At 30.0% G+C, this 25,627-nt stretch overlaps 1 protein-coding gene across 1 annotated transcript in view; it reads left to right on the forward strand.

Moving 5' to 3' along the window:
• Positions 1 to 25,627, forward strand: part of LOC119682691 — a 108,616-nt gene that overhangs the window by 37,881 nt on the left and 45,108 nt on the right. Inside the window, exon 2 of the mRNA XM_038096184.1 lies at positions 20,467 to 21,139. Within this exon, the coding sequence (XP_037952112.1) occupies positions 20,467 to 21,139 (673 nt within the window). The remainder of the gene's footprint in view (positions 1 to 20,466; positions 21,140 to 25,627) is intronic.

The following is a 25,627-nucleotide window of genomic DNA, read 5'->3' on the forward strand; positions in this document are numbered from 1 at the left end:
TGTTGTCGTTATTGTTTTTAGTGTGAAGTATTTGCGCTTGTGAAACATGACTTAGTTACACATAATTTGGCACGTCAGGATACGATTTTCTAACAATCAGTTAGATAAAATCTTGTATCTTAATTTGATGAGTGTAACTGAATCGCACTTTAAGGTATTTTTTATAAATAAAGTTACTGTAAATAAACGCAGCGTGTGTTTATAAGCTAAAGTAATGCTAAAGAACTTTAAGCGATTCATATGAAACGTTGATATGTTCTGCGCATATCAATCATAGATTTAGTGAGGTGATCATCACACATCATCGATGCTCTCAAATGAAAATTAGACTAAAGAATATTTAAAATGTTAAATCAAGTTATCATTCGTTCACAAAATGTCCAAGTGAAAGTAGGTATCTTTAGGAACTAACTGCTCCACAAATTTAATACAATATAGGTAATCATATTTATGGTATTTATGGAAAGCTGTTGTTGAGAATATAAAGTAGCACTAAATGATACGAGAATAATCAACAAACTTTCATTAAAAGAAAATTTTCAAAATATTCTTATTGGTTTAAGTAACATAAATGGGAGTGGTCACTTTACATAAGTAACTTGTAGTTGGCTTAGTAAACTGGAAAAAGGTTAATGCCAACTTTTCAGTTCCTTTTATGGTTTACTTATGACTGCAGTGGACATAACACTGTCCATAAATCGGTAATTAAACTACGCGAGACTAAGACTGCGCCTTATGTGGAAATTATTGTAAGTGTCTGATGAATTTTATTAAGTTTAATTAACAAAATTTTCACGTTAAGTTATATGTGTGTTCCACACCTCATCTTGGTGTAAATTGAAAATGATTTTCTGATATGCTGTGCAGCGACATTCTTTTGCAATGTAAAGCAGATGAATTAGCAAACTGCAACACTAAATACTATGAATAAATGAAAATAAAACAAAATATGGCCATTCCCACAGCGAGCTTTAAACTCTGTATAAGGACAACATTTTTATAGTTATTCCATAAGTGTTGACAGCGGAAAAATGCTTGCCATATTTCTTGATAGACATTGCGTTCAATCTGAATGCGGAACGGTCTGAGAATTTACTCTGCATAAACAATAAACAAAAAAAAAAAAGATATATACTTGCTCCTTCAGGATACTTGTAGTGTTCAAGTGTCACCGTATGTTACAGTTTGGCTAGCTAATAAGGTATGTTGTCAAAGTCTGAGTTGTTAATATTAGATAAATACACATTCAGTGAAAAGTATTACTGATCTATGGATGAATAATTCTTATAGCGTACACTTTCACGTGCAAGTTGGAACTAAGTGCGTTTTTGTATATCAAACAGCATTAAATTAAATAGTTAGTAACGAAATTAAACAGTTAATAATCTGTGAAGTAGTATCTAAATTTATAGGATTATGAGAAAGGTTCAAACGGTAATGAAGAAACAACAACAAAAATTGGATTAGCTTAAATTAAAATTTACCATACAATGTTGTGTCAAGTGGTATTGCTAAGTATTTATCATCAGTTATCAGTTCAAATTTCTATTTAATTAGTTTACAGTCCGTATGGTCTTAATGTTATTTTACGTAACGTTCTATGTTATGTTGGTCTCACACAACGGTGTTCAAAAACGCAATGATAAAAGGCGTCAACCAACGACCCATTGGAATCTTCTTAGTAATTCCGCCGGTAACAAAAGAAAAATACGTGCAAGACATAACTTTTATATTGGTACAATGCGAGGCCTATCTAAAACCTCTGCAACAATTTGGGGTTTAGCACTCGGTGGTGAATACGCAACTCCATACTGAATGTAAACATTCTTCCCGCATAATTTTGAGTATTAACCACAGCCACTACGAGTCCAACCTCAATTGGTCAGCACAGCCGAAGCTGCGGACCCACTGACTTCCGCAGTACCGGATTTACACCTCCGGTTGAGTGTCGCAAGTGCCGTGTCATAGTCCATGTGTAATTTGTTTACTGGAATTATAGGTATACGGAGTTTATTTAAATAAAAATTTGTGTTTCCTGTAAAAATTTGTCAAAACCAAGTTGCGCTACTTCAACAGGAACAGGAATGACTTCTTCATATTCTTTAAAATCCTGTATTATATTATACATGTTATATACTGTAAAGAAGCATTAAAATGTTTTCAATTATTTATTTTATTTAATATACACAAATACAATTTTTTTAACAAATTCGGTGCGAATTCATTTAGATCCCATCAATGCTACTCTTATGTGCTCAGAGACTGGGATTTAATAAATCAGAGAGTTTAAAATATTGTTTAAAATGTTGTATTTTTGATACTAAAATATTTTTTCCAACTTTATTACTAATTGAGGCCATAATAACTACGATATTTTTTATGCTTTAAATTACTTTAAAATGTAAAGGAAATTTGTTATGGAATTAAACAATATAGGCGTAAGTATCGACAATAAACTCCTCAACTTTTCATTTACCTACATATATATTTACATATATATATTATATGTATATAATAGATATGTATATTATTTTCCCATCAAATCCATCAAGCATAAAAACAAGGACATCATAAAAGGACAATTATAATTAGTAATAAAATGCACAAATGCATTAAAGGACATAGAATGAAATATAAAAAAATTATACCCTATAGCTTATGTGTGTATGCCTATATAATTTGTGTATTTAGCCATGTATGACAGACAGACAGACGTGCAGGACGGACTATTAATAAAGGCCGTGTAAAGGTAGTATAACTAGCAAGGAAGCATTATGTCAGCTTCTTTTTCTCTTTTTAAATTTTTACTAATAAAATGTAATATTTTGTAATGAAATTAGTTGCTCCTAAAATATTAATAAAATGTTTACTTTCTGTAATTTGTTTTAAAAATATAAAAAATTAAGTGCATATAATTTTTTTAAAAAGACTTTATTATTTGCCTTACTAAATTTTATTATTTATGGTAATAATGCAAAGTTGATTTGACAAAAAAAAAACGTTATGATAAAGAAATGCAAATTTATACAAATTGATTGAAATTAATTTAATAATTTTTTAGAACTTAACAAGGTAAAGTTTCTATAAAAGCTTTTGTCCTTGTTAGAATAAAAAATTATATGACAGTGGTAGGTAAGTTACCTATTGCAGCAATATACACACTATTTTCAAAACTGTCTACCAAAGTATCAGTCTACACAAACCGTTAAAATGTGTCGACCGATTCAGATATTTTATAAATTAAGTGTATACAAGGTGATATAAGGTTATAACACTGAACTCCCTAGTCGGTTAAATAAACCCGTAGTTCTGAAAAAAATTACTATTAATCCGGAAAATTCTCTGAATGACAACAGATTGAAGTAACAAGCGTTAGCTGACTTAATAAGGATATCCAATATATCTGCTAAATATCCCATAAATATTTTACAATAGTAAACAAGTGTCCTTCACAGACAATTTAAAAAGTAACGCATTAACTATTTCATTATAAGATATAACATCATTAAAGATATAGGATTGATATCTGATATTCAGTAGGTAAATTGGTAACCAGTTGAGTGAACTGAATCGGTATAAATCAAGTGAAGTAATCAAAGTTCGTCTTAACGACATTGAATAAAAAAACTATTATAAACTTATTCTATAAAGCAGTTTTGGTATTTTAATAGGACGTATTCCCAAAAAAATTAGCATAAAATGTTAACGATAATAAAACGTTTCACATGATAATGACGTTAGTCAAAGTACACTTCTTGCATGAGAACTAGCTTCTTCTTTCGGTATATTTTCTAGGTCTGGCACAGGTACTATACTTTGCCTGTAAAAGATCTTTAAAGAAATACTCTTAAGAAAAATTGATCGTGAATGTTAATTTATTTTAAATAAATTATTTCATAATCAAGAGTTATGAATGTCAAAGAAGCATAAGAAAAATTATACTATAGTTAAAACAATATACTAATGAATATAATCAGACTTTGAAGAAAATTTAATTAGTAGAGTGTAATAATCACTTGCAGTGTACAGTCAAAATGTGGTTTTGGGGATAATTGAAATAGCAGCATTTAGTAATCAGTGGGAATGTTAGCATATAGGGGTCCAAAATATGGTTTTGGAGATAATTCAATTAACAGTACTCAGTAAACAGTGGCAAAGTAAGCATATCTGGACACGGAACGTGGTTTGCAAATATTTCAATTATCAAGATGCTAACAATTCGTGTTGTTCAATATAAGTAACGAATTTTTATTCCGCAGACTCAAACTTTTTTAGCCCGCTTTTCACTGTATTTCATACAGTGAGTGCTACAAGATTTATAGTGTACACTCAGTCATATAATGTTATGTGTTTATTAACTTAATCTATTCTAATTTACATATAACCCTTGTGAAAAGTTTTATTAGCTTGAACACTGACTGACTTGTTTCAATGTCAAAAAGACAGAAGAAAAGATAAAAGCCAGGACAAATGAATTTTGAAAACTCATCTTATATTTATTAGGATCATAAGTAGTTTGATTGCAATTCAAGTATCTTAACAAACTTATATACTTATATACTTATATATTATATATATACTTATATATACTTATATACTTATCTTTATTCGGAATAGTATGAAGGGTGTAGAACGCTTTAAAATTGTCTTAAAAATTATATTTAATCAAGTGTAAAGTTTTTATTTCTTTTCATCAATATCTAATTTAGTAATTTTTTCAAGCAAATGTCAGCTTGGCGTAAGTACTACTTTCTCCTCCTTTTCTATCAACTGTCAATGTTGATTGTTCAACGGTATAAACAACAAGAAAGAACCCTTTTCATACAAGCACTGTTCTCGTGCATCACTAGTGACCTCAAATAGCAGCTGACACCTTTCCGAGCATTCCTGCACTCACTTGAGTCCCTTTCGTATGACTTTGACGAAACGCACTTTATGCTGCCTTTGCCAATTTCATTTTCAAGTTCACATATTTTCAATGGCGGGTGGCATAATTTTTATATCTATCTATACTTCCTTTCTACTCTTCTCCGAGGTCAGCGTTTATTTATATCTAGCTTACCCTTGCTTTGCATACGAGTTTGAGGATCATTATAGCATTCCCAAAATTGTTCAAGTGTAACATACATTTTACTACAAATTTCATTTTTATTTTCGTTTTCTGCTGCATTAGTACTAATTCATTTTCACATGTCTGTCACATAAAAGCGCATAATAGCAACAATAAAAGTTACAAAATTTCAGAAAAAAAAGAGATACAAATTTATGTTCGTAAGAAAACAATGGTTAAATTCATCATTCCTAACCAAAGAAATGAAAACGAAAACTAAATTCAACTGCACTTTTCAGCTCGGAGTGTTGCGCTTCAGATAGTTTTGCTTTAATAAAAAAACAAAAATAAAAATTAAATTATTAGGTGCGCATATGTCCTTTAGGTAAGCAACTTTTATTTTTCTCTCCTATGGACTTTTTTCACGTTTTATCTTCTTTTGTTCTAACCCAATTATAAGTCAATTAAATAGGTTAAGTTTTTATTAAGTAAAAAATATATAACAAAAAGTTACTCAATTAATAAAAAGGGACACAAATTTTATGCATTACTGAACAATAATAAACAATAATTCTAGTAGCTAGCAAAGGATTACAATTTACTATCAGAGATGTGAATATATGCCGACTGAAATATATTTATATGAAATTAATATTTGAATTTGTTACTATAATTCTTTTGAATATGTGATGTTATATCAATTCTATATATATTATAACTATATATATATATATTACATATATCATATATATATATATTCTATCATATCAGTTCTTTAATACTTTTAAATATAGTTTTTCAATACTTTCTTACCACAATAATTCCTAATTAATTGGCTTCAGAAACAATTCTTATCTTCTTAAACATACTATATATCAAACTGGATAACACTAACTGTCCTGCATATTACCCTAACCCCTCAGCAATGTACAATACAAGTAGCAGATTGTCTTGCAAAATTTAGACGACTCACTTATACTCCGAGAAATTAAACCACAGTTTATATATATGATAGGTCTTTGCATATAAAACAGAAGTATTCATAACGCTAAACATTTCAAGATAACCCTAACCCGTACCTGTTGTGGAAACGTCTTATCGAAAGTAGCAAGATATGTACCGTCTTCAAATATAAGTACCGTCTTGCAAGATATGGGCTACTCACTTCGACTCCGATAAATGGTACCTTAGTTTATATCTGTAACATATTTATGCATGTAAAAGAAAAATATACATAACACTAAATATTTCAAGAAAATCCTAACCAGTACCTGTTGTAGTAAACCTTATATTGAAAAGGAACCCTAAACCAATACCTGTTGTAGGAAACCTTTTATCGGTCGATATGCCTATCAATAAGACAGTATCTGGTCAATACGATGAAAGTGTCGGACAATGAGTGACAAGCATGTCTTAATAGTGAATCAGCTATTTTCAAATGATAGACAAATCACATGATTTGTGTAGTTAGACACTTGTGCTTAATGCACCATCTTAAGTTTGTCATTTTAAAATGTTTCGTGGTTCTGTAGCGGGTATAATGCTATAATGTGTAGCAAGTTTACTGAGGCTAAGGCATTTTCTACATCTGACAGGATTGTTGACAGGATTTGTCCCAAGTTTTACGAAACCATTGAGTTTACAATTATGATGAATATTCTTATGACCTGTAATCTATTTTTACATTCTGACACATTCTGAAGACAGTCTTACTCTCATTATAAATTCATATAATCCAGCCAATTTCTCAATGCAGCAAAGCCAAATTTTGTCCTTCTAACCAGTCAATATAACGAATAACTGCAAATTTCTTTTTCTGGCAATTTGTCTATGATTAGAATTTGTATTTCGATCCAATATTTTTGCTCTGGTGTATAGAAGTACATTTTAATGGCATAGAGTAATGCACTACACGCAGCTCCATTAAAAATTAAGATTATTGTATATTGATTGTGGAACTAAAGGATACAATTGAGTGCACCATGTTTAGTTTCCAAAAACTAAAGCTCCAGCTTGACTGTTAAGTTTGACAACATCTGCTTAATATGCGTAAAATGGTATGTTTACCTGTATAAACCCCTTGTACTGAGGTCATTGTTGTCATACCGTTTTCAAAATATACCAAACCGGTTTACTCCACTGCTTGATATTTCATATACTTGGGGGTTTGGAAATGTTTTTAGAAGTACATACCTATACTATTCGAAAAGGATTTATTTTAACTAATTTTGCAATTAATTAAGCAAATTTTTTTATTGAACTATAAAAATTTTATTTTGATATATAATTTTATATATTATTAAATCAAAAATACAAAAATAAATAAAAAGAAAATCTTAAGATTTGATCAAAGCTTGCTTCAAACCCATTCTATGGCATAATTATTTAAACTATTTTTTATGAATGAAATGTTTTTAATATTAAAATTAAAAGAAGTAAACAAGCAAGCCACATATAAAAATAATATAATTAAATACAGTTTAAATTTTAACTAAAACAGCATTGATTTCCACATGTCACTTGGTCGTCACTTGATCGTCACTTGAAATAGTTTGATATGCAAATTTTCTAAGGCGACAAATAGCAGCTTCGAACTTACAATTGCTTCATTGATCAATCATTTCAAGTGACTTAAGTGATCTCGATTGTGTATATCAATCGTATATTTGCATTTGACTGTATGTGCGCGCACTTAAAACTAATCAACACTTTTCTCTTAATGTGCTTAAGTAACAGATACGACACAGCCAAGATACATGAATACAACAACAATAAGAAGAAATCTACAAAGAAGTTGAAGCTAATAAGAAAAGGCGTATAATATGCGGCAGCAATGATTTTAATTAAATCGCACCAATTAAGCCGCATTCGGACACACAACTTCACGATCCTCGCATCTACATGAGATGTGATTCGACTTTGGTGCACATCGATCGACATTCTATGTTAGTGGAATGAACAACAATTAAAGGCAGATGCATTAGAGAATTCTATTGAAAATAATATAAGTAATAATAATAATACTTTAGTCGTAATAAATAAAACATATAAAAATAAAACTTAATAGGAAGAGAGCAAAGAGTTGTCTATTTGCGTCACTGGGCCGACCTAGTGACTGGCGATGAACATTTGCACGTTCCTCCACACCCGACTTTGGGGGTAACGTTTAGCGCCACATTTACCATTAGATTTTCATTGTTTTCTCCAAGCATTAGAATAAATTAAGTACGACTCGTATACGTACGTAAATGCAATGAATTATTAATAAAAGTTGTTCTATTCTTGAATGTTGATTTTTATGAGCCACTTTGAATATTTTTCTCCCAGCACAGTTGGTTATTGGTTGGGTTTTGAACCGCAGAAATTTCACTAATCTGTTGGGGTCAATCGATGTTAAGTAGAATCACGAATACCAAATTAATTGGTTTTGATAAGCGATGTGTGCTCAGTTCACATATGAATATAGGCATACGAGTATATAGCACATGAAACGATCCATTGAGTCTGCGTGAGATGCAGAATTTCTTTGGGACGCGTGTATATATGTCAATCTGAGCTTATAGTAACAAATTGTAAGAAATGAAAAGATGACATGAAAAGTTATGAATATTTTGAATTAAAATTAATTAAAATCAACACTGCGTAATGCTGGGTTAACCGAATTTTCTGTATTCGTTCATTTTTGGAGACGAAATAAATCTCTTATTGATATTAATAAAGTTTTTTATATTTAATTAATGTTATGTAGTAAATTCCTAATTACTCTAAAATATATCACACAGTACTACCTTTAGGGGCGTTATATACACACATATATATAATCTGTAGATACGCGACTTTATTATTACTTTCAAATTCATTGAAGCCAAATAGCATACTCGATACCTTCTTGTTTGGGAGTCAGAGGATTAAAACTTAAGTTCTATTCAGTTAAGAGTTATTCTAAATTCTTATGTGAGAACCTTTTACAGCATAGGACGCACTACCGAAGAAAATACGAAACAGTTATCCATTCCATTAAATAATATTCTTTTAAAATACTTTATATAAGTTTTCATCTGCTTTCTTCAAATATTCTAATATCTATTATCAACAATTAATATTAATTCTTTTAGCATTGAAAATTGAATTTACGTAAGTAATATCTTCGCCTCTATGCTGCGTAATCACAATTCTGGATGTTGCAACTCATAAATAATGTTGCTGTTATTGTTGTTGCATACTCACATTAAGAATTCTCAACATCTTTGATTGTTATTGATATTTAATTAACAACAAATTGACAATTATATATATATATACAGTAACATTTTCGTTTGAAGTTTAGACAAATTTGTACTCATAATCATTTTACGGTGTTTTGTGTCAGAATTTAAGCAATCAAATTCGAGGAGAACACAAAAATTTGTTGGTACTGTTATTATATTTATGAGTAACTTGACGGAATATATATTGCATTCGATTTTGGAGAGTACAATTTTGACACGTATTAATATGCCCAAACATGTTATCAACGCAGCGGCTTAATAATTTAAACATAGGTGCAACCAATACACAAAACAGCACCAACTCGATAAGCTAGACACAATGTATATAATTTCAAACTTCTCGTAACTTTTTTTATAACACAGAGTATGTAAAATTAATGTGGAACTGAATATATGTAATATACCTTCTGCTCAAAAAGTAACCGGATTTTGTAAATAAAACACACAAATTTAAATTTTATTCCAAATTTGTTTTATCTCCTTCAAAATATGCTCCTTCTGAAGCGCTACACATATGCCAACGCTTCCATACACTTTTCGTAGGCCCGTGAAGGTATGGCTTTTAGTTCCTTCAGCGAATTCTCTTTTACCGATTCAATCGACTCAAAACACTTACCACGATGGGGCAATTTGAGTTTCGGAAATAGGAAAAAGACGCACGGCGCCAGATCTGGCGAATATGGTGCCTGAGCGATGACAGTGGTGCCGTGTTTGGTCAAAAAATCGCGTACAACAAGAATTTTCCATAGTAAAAATCGCTAAATGCACTTGAGATAGTCTCACATTAACAGCTGCTGTAAACAAACTAATTGACAGATGGCGCTCAAACTTGTACCACATGTCAAGAAAAGGTGTACCAACATAACAAAAAAATTTTTGAAAAAGGTCTATTACTTAAGGAGTAGTTAACAAACAACAAAATACGGTTACTTTTTGAGCAGAAGGTATGTATTGTACTTCTGTTCCATCCGAACTACTGTTCAGTGATTTAATTGAAATGTTACTATTCGGATATTATAAAAGCTTATTCTATTTAAAAAAATAGAAATAATTTAGTAATATAACTCCTGAAAAGGTTATTGCTTTCTTTACTTTTAAAAATTTCCAGAAATTATCATTCAACAAACCACTTGAATTTTATTATGAGTACGTACAGTATGTTATTGGATAGGCTTTAACTCAACATACCCAATTATGTTGGTTGATTCAATTAAGCGAAAAATTTTATAAGTGTTAATGTTTTCATATCTTTTATAATTATACAATTGGGTGAGTAAATTCCACGCTTCTCGTCACTAAAATTTCATATAGATATTCTTTTTTTTTTGTGCTTAAAACGCACCTCACGCATAACACCAAGTGGAGTATATTGAAAAACGCTGTTTTTGATCCTCGAAGACTTGGCCATTCGCATAAAATTATTGCTTCGCTGTTAAATTATTAATATTTTGTGTTTTGGAACGAATTTTTATATAAAAATTTTGCGCTTGCATGAACCTATAATTGGGGTAAATCTCAGTACAGTAGCACACAAATACACAGATACATATGTTACACAGATACAACCGAAATATCCTGGCACTCGCTTGTCTGTAATTACGAAAGCAATTTTATTATATTTAAGTTTTTATAAGTGACAGTGGGCACACATAATTAAGGAATGCATTACGCGATTTTCCTTCGACTTTTAAGTTAACTGCAGTTGCAGTTTTATGATTATTGTTATTATTATTAATGCTCGCTTCTGCTGTTGGATATATATGGAATTTATCTCTGTCAATTATTAACGAACGGCAGTGCAAAACCAAAGAAAGTATTGCAAATATGCGTTAAGCTAAGTAAAAAACTCAAAATTTATCTAGATGAGTAAGAGCAGCTTCAGTGAGTTTTAAAGAGTAGCCAACCTAAACTGCACTGTATAATGAAGTATAAAAATAATTAAATGTTTATCGTTTTCGTCCGTCTTGCAGTCCTCCAGCTCGCTGTGGTAATTTGGTAAAATTCTTTTCATGTTCGAGTACAGTCAAGACATGACATTCCATCTGCTGGTGGTTAACTCATCTTGAACTCTTATATTTTACTCTGTCAACCAGTTTCGATTTGGCAATTAAGTTTGTCTTTTGTTTTTCTTTGCAATATCATTCTGAAGTGTCATTAAATAAGGTTTTTTGACACAATATTATAGATCTTTTGAAATATTAGACAGAAAAACATTTTTGATAAATATTTAAATATATCTTATACTGAATTATATGATTAAATGAAAATTTAAGGAAATGTATAAGAAAAAATTAATACTAATATAAAAGGAACCAGTCATAAAAGATTAAGTTATTTTTTTTAAACACTAAAAGTGCTGCTATAATGCTGTAGCGTTTGCTGTCTTCGAGCATTTATTTAGGCGATATATGATCATAGATAAAACATATAACACTCAGTACACTCCAGTGTTAAGTCGGCAGCCTGCGGAGTTTATAACAGAGCAGACAAGCTGCCCCAAAAGCACAAAGTTTTATTAATAAGGTTTTTGTGTTTGTTTTTTGGGTTGCGAACGATTTTTTAGTCATAGATTACTTTAGGAAAGATAGCATAATCAATAACAAATAGAGTTATTAATACATCAGTATGAGAAAAAATTGCGTAAAGTAATGTTTTAAGTGGTAGAAGAGTATTGCAATATAATATAGTATCAAAAGTGGATTATAAGGACAGTCCAAATGAATAAATCACTCTTCAAATTTTTGCCCAATTTTTATATATGACTTCCAGTGACTATAATCAGTCTCCACACTTAAAAGTTACTGACAAATAAATTTAGCGTCAATGGAGTAATATCGCCGAAAGTGAAATCTATTTTTAGATAAAAAAAATAATAAATTGTAGTTCTAAAGGCATGAAAAGTTAAAAAGGCAAAGGTATATTTTAAGATCAAAAATAAGAATTTCTAGTTCTAAAGGTATGGAAAAGTTGAAAGAATAAATATCTAACTTTTGAAGAAAATATGTACATAAACACAATCGTATTTTGCTTAATTGTTCTTGTGTTATTAGTCGCCCTACGAATCTAATAGGTAATAAGTAATGAAAAAAAAAATTTAACTTCTATGGAGAAGCTATTGCTAAACCCTATTATCCGACTAAAAATAAAAAATTCTACTTCTATGTTAAAGATATTGAAATGTTAGAAAAGCATTGGAATGAATCTGTACCTATTGAGAGATATTATATTGATGTTTGGCTAAATAGTTGTTGTTTTTTAAGTTATCCTACGTATTTATAAAGTATTATATTATTAATATAATTAGTTCTTAGAACTGTTTTAAGTTTAAAGAGCTATTTTCAAATTAAAAACAATAAAAAAATTATTTTTCTCCATAAATAATTTAATATTCGCAAATATTCACAAAAAAAATGCGGTCTGTTTAATCTTCTTAAAATGGATTTGATTAGTGGTGATCATTTCTACCTTTTTCAATGTTCTAATAACCTTTAATCAAGATCTGTTCAAATTCTTTCATTCGTATATCCCAGCTTTCTCACAGAAAAACTTTCACGAATTTTATGAAAAAGAATTAATAGAAATAACTTAAAAATTCAGTGATATAAAGTTTTTGTGTAAATAACAAAAAAATTCGTAAATATTCACAGTCAATAACATATGATTCCACGGTTTATTATTTAAAACGAGCATAAAAACGGCTCCACCCAATCGTAAAAACACCAGGAATATACATATAATTTTAGGAGCCAATGATAAAGTCACAAAAAACTAAACCAGACATAATCTCAGACATTAAAGAATGCAACATTCATGGATTGCCACAAAAACACGATACAAAATTCCATAAGTAACAAATTTCATTTAAAATGCCAAAACTTCCACAAGCACAGCAAAAAAAACCGATAAGATACTTTATAAAAACAAAGCTAAACGAACAAAAATATTTGATTAAACACGTTTATGAACGTTAAGGAACTTAATTTTCCGATAGAGATCACAATTGACAATTTTAACCCCCGCGACTGACAGCTAAACACATAAAGATCATGTAAAAATCCACTGATACAAGCCCAAGAAATGTTTTCCTCCAGTTAATGCCACATCGAGAGCGACAATACCCAGTTGCGCACGTAGCCGTCGATATGTCAAATCGGGCACAAGACAAGCTGCCCAAAATGGTTGGCACAAAAAATATGCAAAAGCAAAAGCAAAAGCAAACCCAAAGATAAAAGTAATAAAAAGCAAATAAGAAGAAAAAAAGATATTATAATAAATTGGCAATCCATTCCATGATCGATCGTATTGTGACAAACAGTAGCTGATCGCGTGAATTGGTATGAAAAAACTGCCAGTAACATGTACGAATTGCTTACAAATATGTATGCGGAGGCAAAAATCGAATAGGCAGCACAGCTTCGGAACGCCTTCAGTTATGCTGATGCAGTAGCCACTGGACTTTAAGTGAGCCCGTCGTATGGGCCAAGCGAGTAAAAGCCAACGGGCAAATGCGCTTTGAGCGGTGCTGAATATACTGAATACACTCTGTTTTCTGTTTTCGTGTTTTGGTGATCAGCACTGTGATTGCAGCTTTTGAATTTTGTAAAATAATATTTTTTTTCTAAATTTTTTCTTTTTTAACAATTCACTGTTTTTAATACACTTATTTTGTGCATTCTGCGCCAAGTACTCCATCCTTTTGCCCGCGGGACATTTTAGTTGGGCAATTATTTATGTGCTTAAATGAAAAATTTCTACTGCTCTACTGCTACATTGTCGCCATCGTCATCGTCATCGCCATCGCCATCGTCAACGTCATCCTTAAATTCATGTGATGATCGTGATGATCTTCGCGTATCAGTTATGAATACTAAAACACAGTATGGATGATAGAGATTTAGTCGATCATGGCATGCATTTAGCCAGTGCGCGAAAGATGCATGAATGCACTCTATAAAATTGAAAATGCCAAAAGTAAATAATTTAAGGTTTTGTCTCCATTGTGATTGGTATGCTGGTATTATGGATATGTTTGTATATATTTAAAGGGTCTCATAAAGTCTGTAAGTTTCATATTAAATTATTTGTATGTTTTGTGAAGAACGATTTAATTCAGCCAAAGGGTATACTTCACGTGGACATGACCACAGATCTGCAGATTTATTCACTTATAATGACTATCATTAACGCACATAATGGTCAAATTATAATGAAATTTTACTTTAATTCCACTATAAATGTTAACTTTTTTAACCGTATTTGTCTTATACTTTATTATAAAACTTATTAAATTATAAGTTCATATTATATTATAGTTTGCTGATTATTGGTGATTGCCCACAGTGGCAGTTCAGAAACTAACTAACCGCTGACCTCAATTAGCGATCTTAAACCAGTTTGCCACCTTTTTCCTTGCATAATATGTTACCTTAAGATATAAAAAGACAAATTCTAAGTTCATCCCGATGAATTTAGTTTGTTTAATAGATCTGTTCTTCTGATCGATGAATACACTGACAAGCCGTCAAAAAAGTACTTTCCTAAATCCTGTTTCTTCTGGAGGTTACAGCTGGGCATGCTTAAATGAAATTCTTAATTACTTCTATTTTATGTAAGTTTCAACAACTTTTAGATCGAATATTATAAGGAATTCATGAGGTCCCTTTATTGACTTTCTAAGATTTGGTCTAGTTGCATGAGCGTCATATTAACCGGAAAGTTACTCCTGACTTTCCATTTATGATTGGCAGCCCAAAGAAAGTAGAGGTAAGTAGTTTTCATAACGATTGTCAGGAGAACATTAGGCGGTACCTCAAGGCATATATTTAGGAAAGCACCCAAACGTACTAAACTGTTGTTTTTTTATTCCCTTCAATGTTCCTATCTCCAGGAACCGCTAATTTATTAAGTAGCCTAAGGAACAGAAATTCGTACTCATTCAATATTGGAACAACTTTGATTGAAAATTAATCGGAATCTTGTTTTATTTGTTACAAACTAATGTATATAAATATTCCTTAAAAACTGGCTATTGAATTATTTTAATAATCTTTTAAATAAAGTTAGTTACAATCCAATGTTGACCATTGTTCATTGATCATAAAGTTAAAAAAGAAAAAATATTACTAAGAGAAGTCTTTGGTTCTTTAAGCTGATGATTGTTTTGAATAATGATTATTATTATTATGGATAGGCTGTGCATGTAGTTCGACCTGAAAGATCTTTTGTACAGCATTGCGTCCAACTAGGCCAATTCCAAACCATATTTTAGCTAGGTGTTCTGGGCAGACGCTTAGAACGTGTTCTGCTCTTTCCTTCCGAAACTGGATTAAAAGTTTGACAATTCTCAGGTTTCAGGTTCATTGACATTTTGTAAATAAACAAGGATTACCATATTCACTAAACTATATTTACTATTAGTAATTTTAATTAAATGCAAAACATGAAATGAACATGCAATTCTTAATCGCGACAAATTGTGAACTTGGCTAACAGATCCTGTCACTTGCTTAGATAATTTATAGCGATTAATCAAGTGATTTTTAGTGGCCACATACATTTCACTGGGCTTAAGAAAGTGGCCCAACAAGTTTGTTCGTAGTGCCAAAGCAACCCAAAAACTTGGCCACAAACCCGTCAACGTTAGAGGCACAAAGATGCGCGTGGTGATTAAAACACATTAAAATATCCAGTAGCCAAAGTTGATCATATTAACATTTATATTCGTACCTGTCTGCACACAACTTACGAAGGCAGACAACATCAATTATGAGCATGTGCAGCAGCGTCCACTGCCACTGCCACTACCAGTGCCAGTGCCAGTGCCACTGCACATATGGATGTAGACATAGACGTGCATCAGCAAAGGAGACAAGTTCCAAACTAAAAATGTTTACAAATTTTATTTTTTTTATTTTTATTTTTAGTTTTTCGATTATAATTTATATTATTATTAAATTGTTTTTTTAAATTTTTTTTTATGTTTTTAATACAGGGTGTGTGTATGTGTGTAGCTTATAACAAATAATTTCGTACATATTCGTACAATTGATTAAATTCTTGAGCGGTATGTGCACAAATTATTGATAATGATCATTATCACTACGATGATCGCTGGTATCCGTAATATATTTGGCAACGTCATATCTGCACGTACTTTTTTAAAGTCGAATTAATTTTTGACGTTTTTTTTATATATAAATTTTACTTTGATTTGCTACCAAAAAATTTTTGATGAGTTAAAGCTACCTGTTGAGATAAGTTATTTAACGATGTACGACGACAACCGAACGTCGTCCAAAATGTCTCATCATTTCAAATAAGACAGGAACAGAACTTCTGATCAGTTTCTCAAAGAAATATATAAAAAAACTAGAATAAATAAAATTTAAGTAATTTTTTGTTGTAGAAACGGAAGCTGCTCGAGAAGATGAGCATATTATACGTGGCAGTGATTATAGTTATCCTTTCTCATCTGGATCAATGTCCAATATTTTTAATAACATTATAAACTAAAGTCAATCGTTGTAGTTTTTTCTTCCGATAAGTGGAAAGGCTTAAAAGCCACAATGTGAGACTTAAACTGACTGAAACCAACTCTTGAAAACAAATTGAAATTATCTCAGCCATCAGACTGCAAAAAGCTTCTAGAAGAATTCCGATTACTAAGATTAGGGGATGAAAGTTCAGGCTTCTGTTCAGTTGTCAAATACATTTGTACATTTTCTTCTAAATGACATTATTAATTACTTTATATAATTTATACTTCAAAAATTATTTAAGTTAATTTGACTGTTCATGACACTGCGCTCATTGTTGGACTATTGTATCGTACTTACCTTGTAGTCACTAAATGGTTTCTTTCAATTCGTCTAAAACCAGAGTAGTCTTAATATTTTCCAGACCGATGTTTGACTACTAAGATTTATTTATCCATTGTATGCTCTAAATTCTTTTCCTAACCTAGTGCAAGGGCAGAACATTCTTCAAGAATATGTAAGAATATTTCTGAGTGTTCCCAAAATCCTCTTCAATTGTATTACTGGTAGTGGACTGCAACAGTAAAGTTCAATTTGGCAGTTCTATGAAATTAGTTTATGGTGACTTTCATAATCAGTTCAACTTCAGCCTCAGGTATCCAGTGAAAGGTCACTTAATTTCACTCAACTAGATTTTGTAAGACATTACATTATGTGAAGATGTGTACTCCTTTAAAATTCTGAAACACATTGTTCTATGAAGTTCTTTTACTGAATTGTGATAATGTTATAATGTATAATGTAGCAATAGATCTCATAATATAAACATATTATAGGAAAGCTATAAAATATTCCAGTTTTTCGTTATATTGTGTACATATTTAGGTCAAGTTGAGCACTAAATGCAGGTGTAAGTAAACTGATTGATACATTCTTCTGATATAAGACTAATCTTGTTAGAGGGCAAAATATTCTGAATATAAATTATCTGCCAGTTGTTAATATGATTTTCACTAATAACAGTAATACCAACTCTAAAAGAGCACCTTTTATATGTGTAATTAGAAATCCACATCATCTCTTACTAACACACTAACATGATCAATATCATTATCTGGTCCCAGCAATCTACTTTCATTTAATGTAAAATTTAAAACTGCCATGTGATAAGCCGGCTTTAAATAGAGCTTTATTAAAAAAGCCGCCAATTTATTTATTATACATATTTTCGTATCTTACATGTCAATTCAAACTGTAATATTCTCATAAACGATCTTACAGGTACTAAAATATTCGATTACAGATTTCGAGATAAGAAACATATTTTTTTAATCATTTATATCCAATATAACAATATCATCAGCTTATCTATAATAAAATCTTAATGCTTTATCGAAGTCTCATAAAGCCAATATTTTGTGGTTTCCATTTAGACTCAACATCCCAAATCCAAGATTGTTATATCAATCACAATGTGTGCAGCGTTAGCTTCGAATATTTAGCCAAAAGCATTTAAATTTCCGGTACTTTGACAGTAGCGCCAAAATATGATCATAAACACGTCTTATCTGTTTTTCTTGAGGAAAAAAATTAAATATAAAAGTGCAAAAAAAATATTCAGATACTTACGTTGTATCTATTGTGCAGTAGCGTATGCTTTAATCACGACCACTTATCATCAAGAACCCTTACAACATACACACACACACACATAGAAGTACAAAATGCAATGCATTTACTAACACTAATATAGGGAAAGTATCAAACAATTATTGGCATAATCTCCAGCTACCAACAGTATCAATTCCAACATAACTGCAGGGCTATCAATTAAAATTTTGATCGAATTTTCGTCAATTTTTTGACATGTGCTCCAATGTACGCTGATGTACTCGCATATAAAAATCATTTTAATGAAAGCTGTGCCCAAAGTTCAATGTAAAAATTCAGTGCTCCGGGCGCATGTCGCTTATACGTAATATCTGCACAAACAGAAAAAATAAATAAGATCACCAACGGAAAAAAAGATTAAAAATATAAAAATTGATTAAAGCGTAAATGAATTTTTCGACTGGCACATAACTTGCCAAAAATCACAGGATCTCATGTATTCGTTCTTATTCTTGTGGCTGCTGTGTGTTTATGCTGGAGTTCAACTGACGGAAGGATGATTATAACTTGAAATCAATCGGTGTGTCGTTGATCGCTAACTTGATGGAGCTACTGTAGCAGAGGCATTTTGTCAAAAATAATGCATGCAGCAGATACGAACCACTCAAACTCAAATGCATTATTAAGTTTCAAAACACGTCGTTTTTTGCAGGAACAGCACCAATTTTGACAACTTTGCCATAGGCGATATGTAGCAAAGTCTTCTCGTAATATGGTATCGAGAGTTTTTTTCGGATTTTTAATGTATACAAATTGAACATGGTTTATCCCAACGATAAAGAAAGGATGAACCTTTTTGAATTAGTATATAAAATGAAATTAATCACTTATGTTCAAAATATTAATATTCATGAAAAACAAAAAAGAATTTATATTATATTAAAAGCATTTCATTAAGAAAATATATGCAGATATGAATGAATTTTAATTTCTGAAAATATATTCTTATAACCCAACCTCAAATAAATTAATAGGAGAAAAAAAAATTTCATTTAAAATCACTTTAAAAATATCTTATAATTGTAATTTACATTTTACTACATCTTAAATAATTAAGTTTGCATTTCGGAATTCTACGCAGCATTACGTACTCGTATGACCTCACTTGGTACAAAACTGACACTTGTTGATTCGTCGAGGACATTTAAATTCTATTGCAAAATAGCAGAAAATATACTTTCTAATGACGAATTAATTTTATTTCTTTATTTCTTTATTTGCGTATTTACAAATGAAATAACTAATAAATTTTATTATTCTTTCTAATATAAATTTATTTAGCTACGCTTGAAGCTTGAGGCTGTATGTAGCGAAGAAAGCAATCATACAAGATCACTTAAGCGATCAGTCGCAATATAACGAAAACCACAACTGATATTATTTATTGGTTTGACGAAATTTTCTTTTTAAGACCTAAATTAAATAGAGCTTTGAACAAAAGACCTCGAAATCGCATTTAAGAAAAAAGTATTCACTTTAGTCTGATCTTGCACATGATCACTTGTCTAATAAATATTGAAAGCAATCAAATCAATACAAATTAATAGAGAAGAAGCATTAAACTACTGCTTTCAACTTTGTCAAATAATAAACAATAATACAAAATTGGGTTATTTTCTTTTCGATTTTTTTTATTCGATTCTGTTGGGCTTAATTGGTATTGAACGTGCGATTTTTGGCTGCGGTGAACAAACTCTTTAAGTTTCGGTGAAACTTTTCTCAAAAAAAAAAAATGTTTTTTATTAACTGCAATAATAAATAAAAAATATTTAAGAAAAAAAACTCTATTTACTTTATTAAAAAAATCATTTAGTTATACAAATATTTTTAATAAACATTTATGCTTTACAACTTAATTCATATCTTAATTTGATAAAACACTCGTACATACTCGTACATATCAATTATGACTATTTTTAGAAAAAATAAACAATAATAATAAGCTTATAAGTATATATAATAATAAATGAGTTCATTTTTTCTTTTTTCTCTATATTAACAGAGCCAGGCTTTGGCCTTAACACGTGCTGCAAATGCCGCCGCTGCTGCTGTAGCTGCAAATGTGAAATCACCGACGGGTAGCATCACAGATATTGCTGTTAAGAAAGAGCACTCATTATCGCCAAGCAATAATATAAATAATAATGCACAAAGTTCCTCAACGGGTGGTGGTGAAGATACCCCAACACATCATCGACGCACTTCACTGCAAGGCGTACAAGATAAACTGTCACAATTACAGATGCAACAACATAATCAACAACAGCAGCAGCAACAACAACAACAACAACAACAGCAAATGCATCAGTGCAACGATGATGAACAGAGTCCACGTTATGTGACCCCAGGCTTAAACAATAATGTTGCTAGCAGTGGTGTTATTGGCGGTCGACGTTCTACAGATAATGCATCACCCATACCAAATGTAGACACTAAACTTAATCTTACCTCTTCAATATCTAGTCAAAATCTCATACTGACCTCAACACCAAAGATCGAACGCGATGAACGCAATAATGTTGGGAATTTCGCCTGTCTGCCGCCCTCCGCTTTGAATGCAGTAAGTGGGGCTATGAGTTCTTTAGTCGCCCAACAGCAGTGCCATAATGATAAGCTCATAACAACAACCGCTGGTCTTGAGAACCGACGCGATTTCGACATGTCCAAAGTTAATTGTAAGTAAAAATATACATTCTATTTATATATTAATACAAAAACAATATTATATTATATATATTTATATATATATATTAATATATATAAATTTTTTATTTATATGAATAAGTACATTATATGGTCTATATAAATAATACAATTTTATGTATTGTATCTATTTTAATAATTAATTATTATTTCTACCTATATTTCTTTTTAAATTATTAATTATTAAATTAAATTTCATAAATTAATATTTTTATTTTTTATACATATTTTTATATGTAAAACATATTATTTTAAATGGTTTTGAGAACAGACGCAATTTCGACATATCCAAAGTTAATTGTATATAAAAATATATACATTAATATTTTATACATATAAAATTATTTTTTAACTAAATATTTTAATTTGTATATTATTTTTAAATACATATTAATTAATATAAACAAACATTATTTCGTTAATACAATATATTTAGATATTTTAAAGTAACTACTATAATTAATAAGAAAACATGCCTTCTAATATAGATATTAAACGCTGCTATACTAATAATATACTAAATGCATAAGTCTTGACATAATGTAAAAAAATTGAAAAATAATTAAAAAAATTCTAAAAAAATTAGGAAATTTTTGAAAGGTCTTGATATGATATAAAAAAAATAATATATAAAAAATAAATATTATAATATATAATTAAAATAATTTTAAAAAAATCAGGGAGTTTCAAATCATATACTTATTAAGACATATATATATATGCTAGAGAAACTATCTTATAAGAAATGTTTTTTTAAAATAAATGTAGTATATGGCGCTAAACTTATTTTACTATACGTATCTATTTATTCTTTCAATATTATAAATATTAATAATAAAATGTGTCACTTTAAATATTAATTTATTAAGTATTATCAGTTACTTATTCTTATGGATCTACCACAATCTATTCATTACTAATATATAACGTTTTACATGATTATATGTTATATTATTATAAATTGTCAGGTATATATTCTTGTAATTCTATAGCCATCTATTCATTAATAATTTTATATGCTTATATTTTTCTAATATAAAAATCGTTCTCAGATTTTAATTTCTTAATTAATCATACAATTTTGCATATAAAAAATAACAACAAATTAAAATTCTTAGCTTTGATATTTTTATCTCTCAGAAATCTACATGACTAATGGCAAATGTTATGAGTAATTCGTTATCAGTGAAGTAAATATACATTAACTTTTTCAAATATTAGAAAAAAATACTAATAATACTTTTAACAAAAACTAAAACCAATAAAGAAATATTAGCTCATGCTAAGGTATCAAATAGATTTGTGTTCTTAAATTGTATTTTGTATTACTTTGGTTTATTTTACAATTCAACGAGTTCTAGAGAAATACTCAATATATAGAAGTTTAATTTTATACTTAAATTATCAAGGTACAAGTTCAACCATCGATACTATTAACAATTATACTATTAATAATACTATTAATATTAATAAATAAATATCAGAAATATTTCCATAAAAACTACTGTTGATAGGTATTTGGCAATACCAGAATTAATTAAAAGTAAAAAACAAAAAATAAAAAAAAATTTGTTGTTATGATTCACTATTGTTAATTATTATTATTAAAAAAAAAAGGGATTGCGCACTGCAATCTAAAAGATCTATTGTGCTCCTTACTCGGGTTGGAATGTTTCTCCAAATCCGATTTCTTTAATGAAAGACAGTATAGACCCTACCTTAACTAGTCTTGAATCTTTATAATTCATGAAATACCTTCCTAGGTGTTTCTTTCGCTTGTACATCAGTGCCGGGCACTCCCCAAGCACATGGAATGCAGATTGTCTCTCTTCTCTACAGTATCTGCAGTCTCAGTTGGATTGAATTCCTAACTTCGATAATTGATTATTTAATCTACAGTGACCGTAATAATTCTTAGGTTGTTTTTTGATTGTGCTATGCCATCTTTGAAGCGTTTTAAGTTGTAAGTCTCTAACAGCATTTTACGTTGTGAGAGTCCTGATAAACTTTCCCAATAGAGTTCTCTTACTTTTTCCTCTGCATCATTCTTAAGAATAGATAGAGTTTCTTTGCCTAGACCTTTGCCTTGTTATTTAAATATAGGAAATATTTCTAAAAAGACCACTCATTGTAGGTATTGTAGGCATTACTCAAAATAATTAAAAATTAAAATTTTATAAAAAAAATTGTTGTTATAATCTACTATTGTTAAAAAACCTGTTGTTAAATTATTTTATTTTAATTTTTAAAACCAATAAAAACTCTAACTATTCTTTTAATATTATTCCTATGTAAAGAGAAGATATTACAAATAAATTTATTCATTTTTTATTCTTCAAGAAAGCAGTAATTAGTTTCTTCCTACCGTATATCAATAAACACCTTCTTAATGTTCCTGATATTAAATATCTGTCAACTTTAATATATCAACCACGTATTTGAAATGGAAATAAATAAATAAAGAGTTTTTTTATGTATCGAAGCTATATATATATATATATATATATATATATATTCGCATAGCATATAGAATCCGATTTCTCTGCAGAAATTTAAAGTATACTGCATCCTTTTATGTTAAATGCACACTCTTATATGAAACTAATAAAGACCATTTTCGCCAAACGTTTTTACTTAATAGCCATAAATTATTTCTCATTCGCTAAAAACGTGTTATATTCTTGACAAATGAGCTGTGAATTCTTGGTATCTTTATTTCAAACTTAATTAAAACACAACTTTGCTGACTCCTCTTTAAAAAGTTACTTATTGTGAATTTTAACATATGGAACAATAATTGGTGCTTAGAAGTACTGCAATTTTCAATGAATTTCTTGCCGTTTTCTGAAGTATTTTTACTAAGAAAACTTATAAATAAAATGAAATCTTTAATAAACTTCATGTGAAAAGCGCACATACTCTACTGTAGATACAACTGTAGATGGAGTCTCAATAGATAATCAAAAGCGTAAAAATAAATGTTTACGTACCTATGTAATCACACTTTTAATGTGCAGAAAAAGGATTCTCGCCAAAACGTAGTTTAACTTTTAACACTTTGTGCTGGTATTTCTGTTTCTAACATTCTGCTCCTCTACTTATGTTAACAGCATTTTATAGAGTCCCCAATGAATAACGTTTACCAAGGAACTTTTTCATATCCTTGTTTAAGTATTTTCAAGTAAAGATAATTGTATATGTGTCTCTTGTTGTTGAGATTATTATTTTCAAATGCTGATAGATATTTTTCATCTAGAGTTTTGCAAATTTTTTTATTATAAAGATAAATTTAATGCGTCTGTTAATAACATTTTGTATAATTCATTTGTATGAGGTGCATTGTAACACATATGTTTTCAATCTGCCCAAACATTCCTATGCATTTGCAATTCTGAAATTTGTATTGTGTGCCATAGGTATGTTCTTATCAACCAATCCCTTCCATATTTTTTTGTGTAAACTTTTACAGAAAAGCACAATATTTACGCTGATGACACGTTTGTGGATCAAATGGTTGCTTATTCGTATGTTACAAACATTGCCTACGTAAGCGATAGGTACTCCCTTCTACTATTTGTGCTGTTCTACATTCACATATTGGCAATATTATTCTGAAGTACACAAGTTCATAGGAATTTTTTAATGATTGTGCAGTATTAGATGTCAACAGCATTACTATCCGTTGTCAGTTTTCATCAAACTCTATGTGAAAATGTAATAGGAAGTCAACAAAGTACAGTAACGATTGATATTTTAAATAAAGACAGATATTCAGACTATAAACTTCGACTGAATAGTAAAGGATCTTATAACGTATAAGTGGCTTTTTTACATAAAATAATTATTTTGAAAGTTATATATAGTATATAGGTCACCGCACTGTGGAGAAAATCATTAAAAAAATTAAAGAATGAGCGGAACAAAGTCGCACAACTTATTGAAAATGTGATCCGGAAAAAGAAGAAAGCCTTGTACGCAAACTAAAATTAAGCAATCTTTAGATAAACACTTTATAAATCAAAATCGGAGTGGGGACCTGGGCGCAGGTACTACAAGAGACATACTATTCGTTGGCAATCTATGCGAAAGCGGTTTCGGAGGTGACTGATCACGAAGAAGAAGTGGGAAAGCTGAAGAAAGTAAAGGTAAATAATTTTCTTAACGAACTCCAAAGGAGCATAATCCGGTACCGGTACCGCAAGGGATACAACTAGAAAAGTACCGAAATGGCCCAAACTGATTGCTTTTGTGTTCGCTTTAATTTTCCTAAGTCCAGGAACTTAAATTAGAGTGACGACGGCTAACCGGTTTAGCTCCTCAATTATATCTCTATATTCTTCAACTAATTTTGGCTTTTTCATGTAGGACTGAAGGGTTTTTTTTTGTCGCTTGGCTCTTGCGATACATATATATATATATATATATATACTGAATCTAATCTCAATTATTAGGATTAGAGA

This window comes from Teleopsis dalmanni, chromosome 2 (genome assembly GCF_002237135.1).
Source record: "Teleopsis dalmanni isolate 2A chromosome 2, ASM223713v2, whole genome shotgun sequence".
NCBI lineage: Eukaryota > Metazoa > Arthropoda > Insecta > Diptera > Diopsidae > Teleopsis > Teleopsis dalmanni.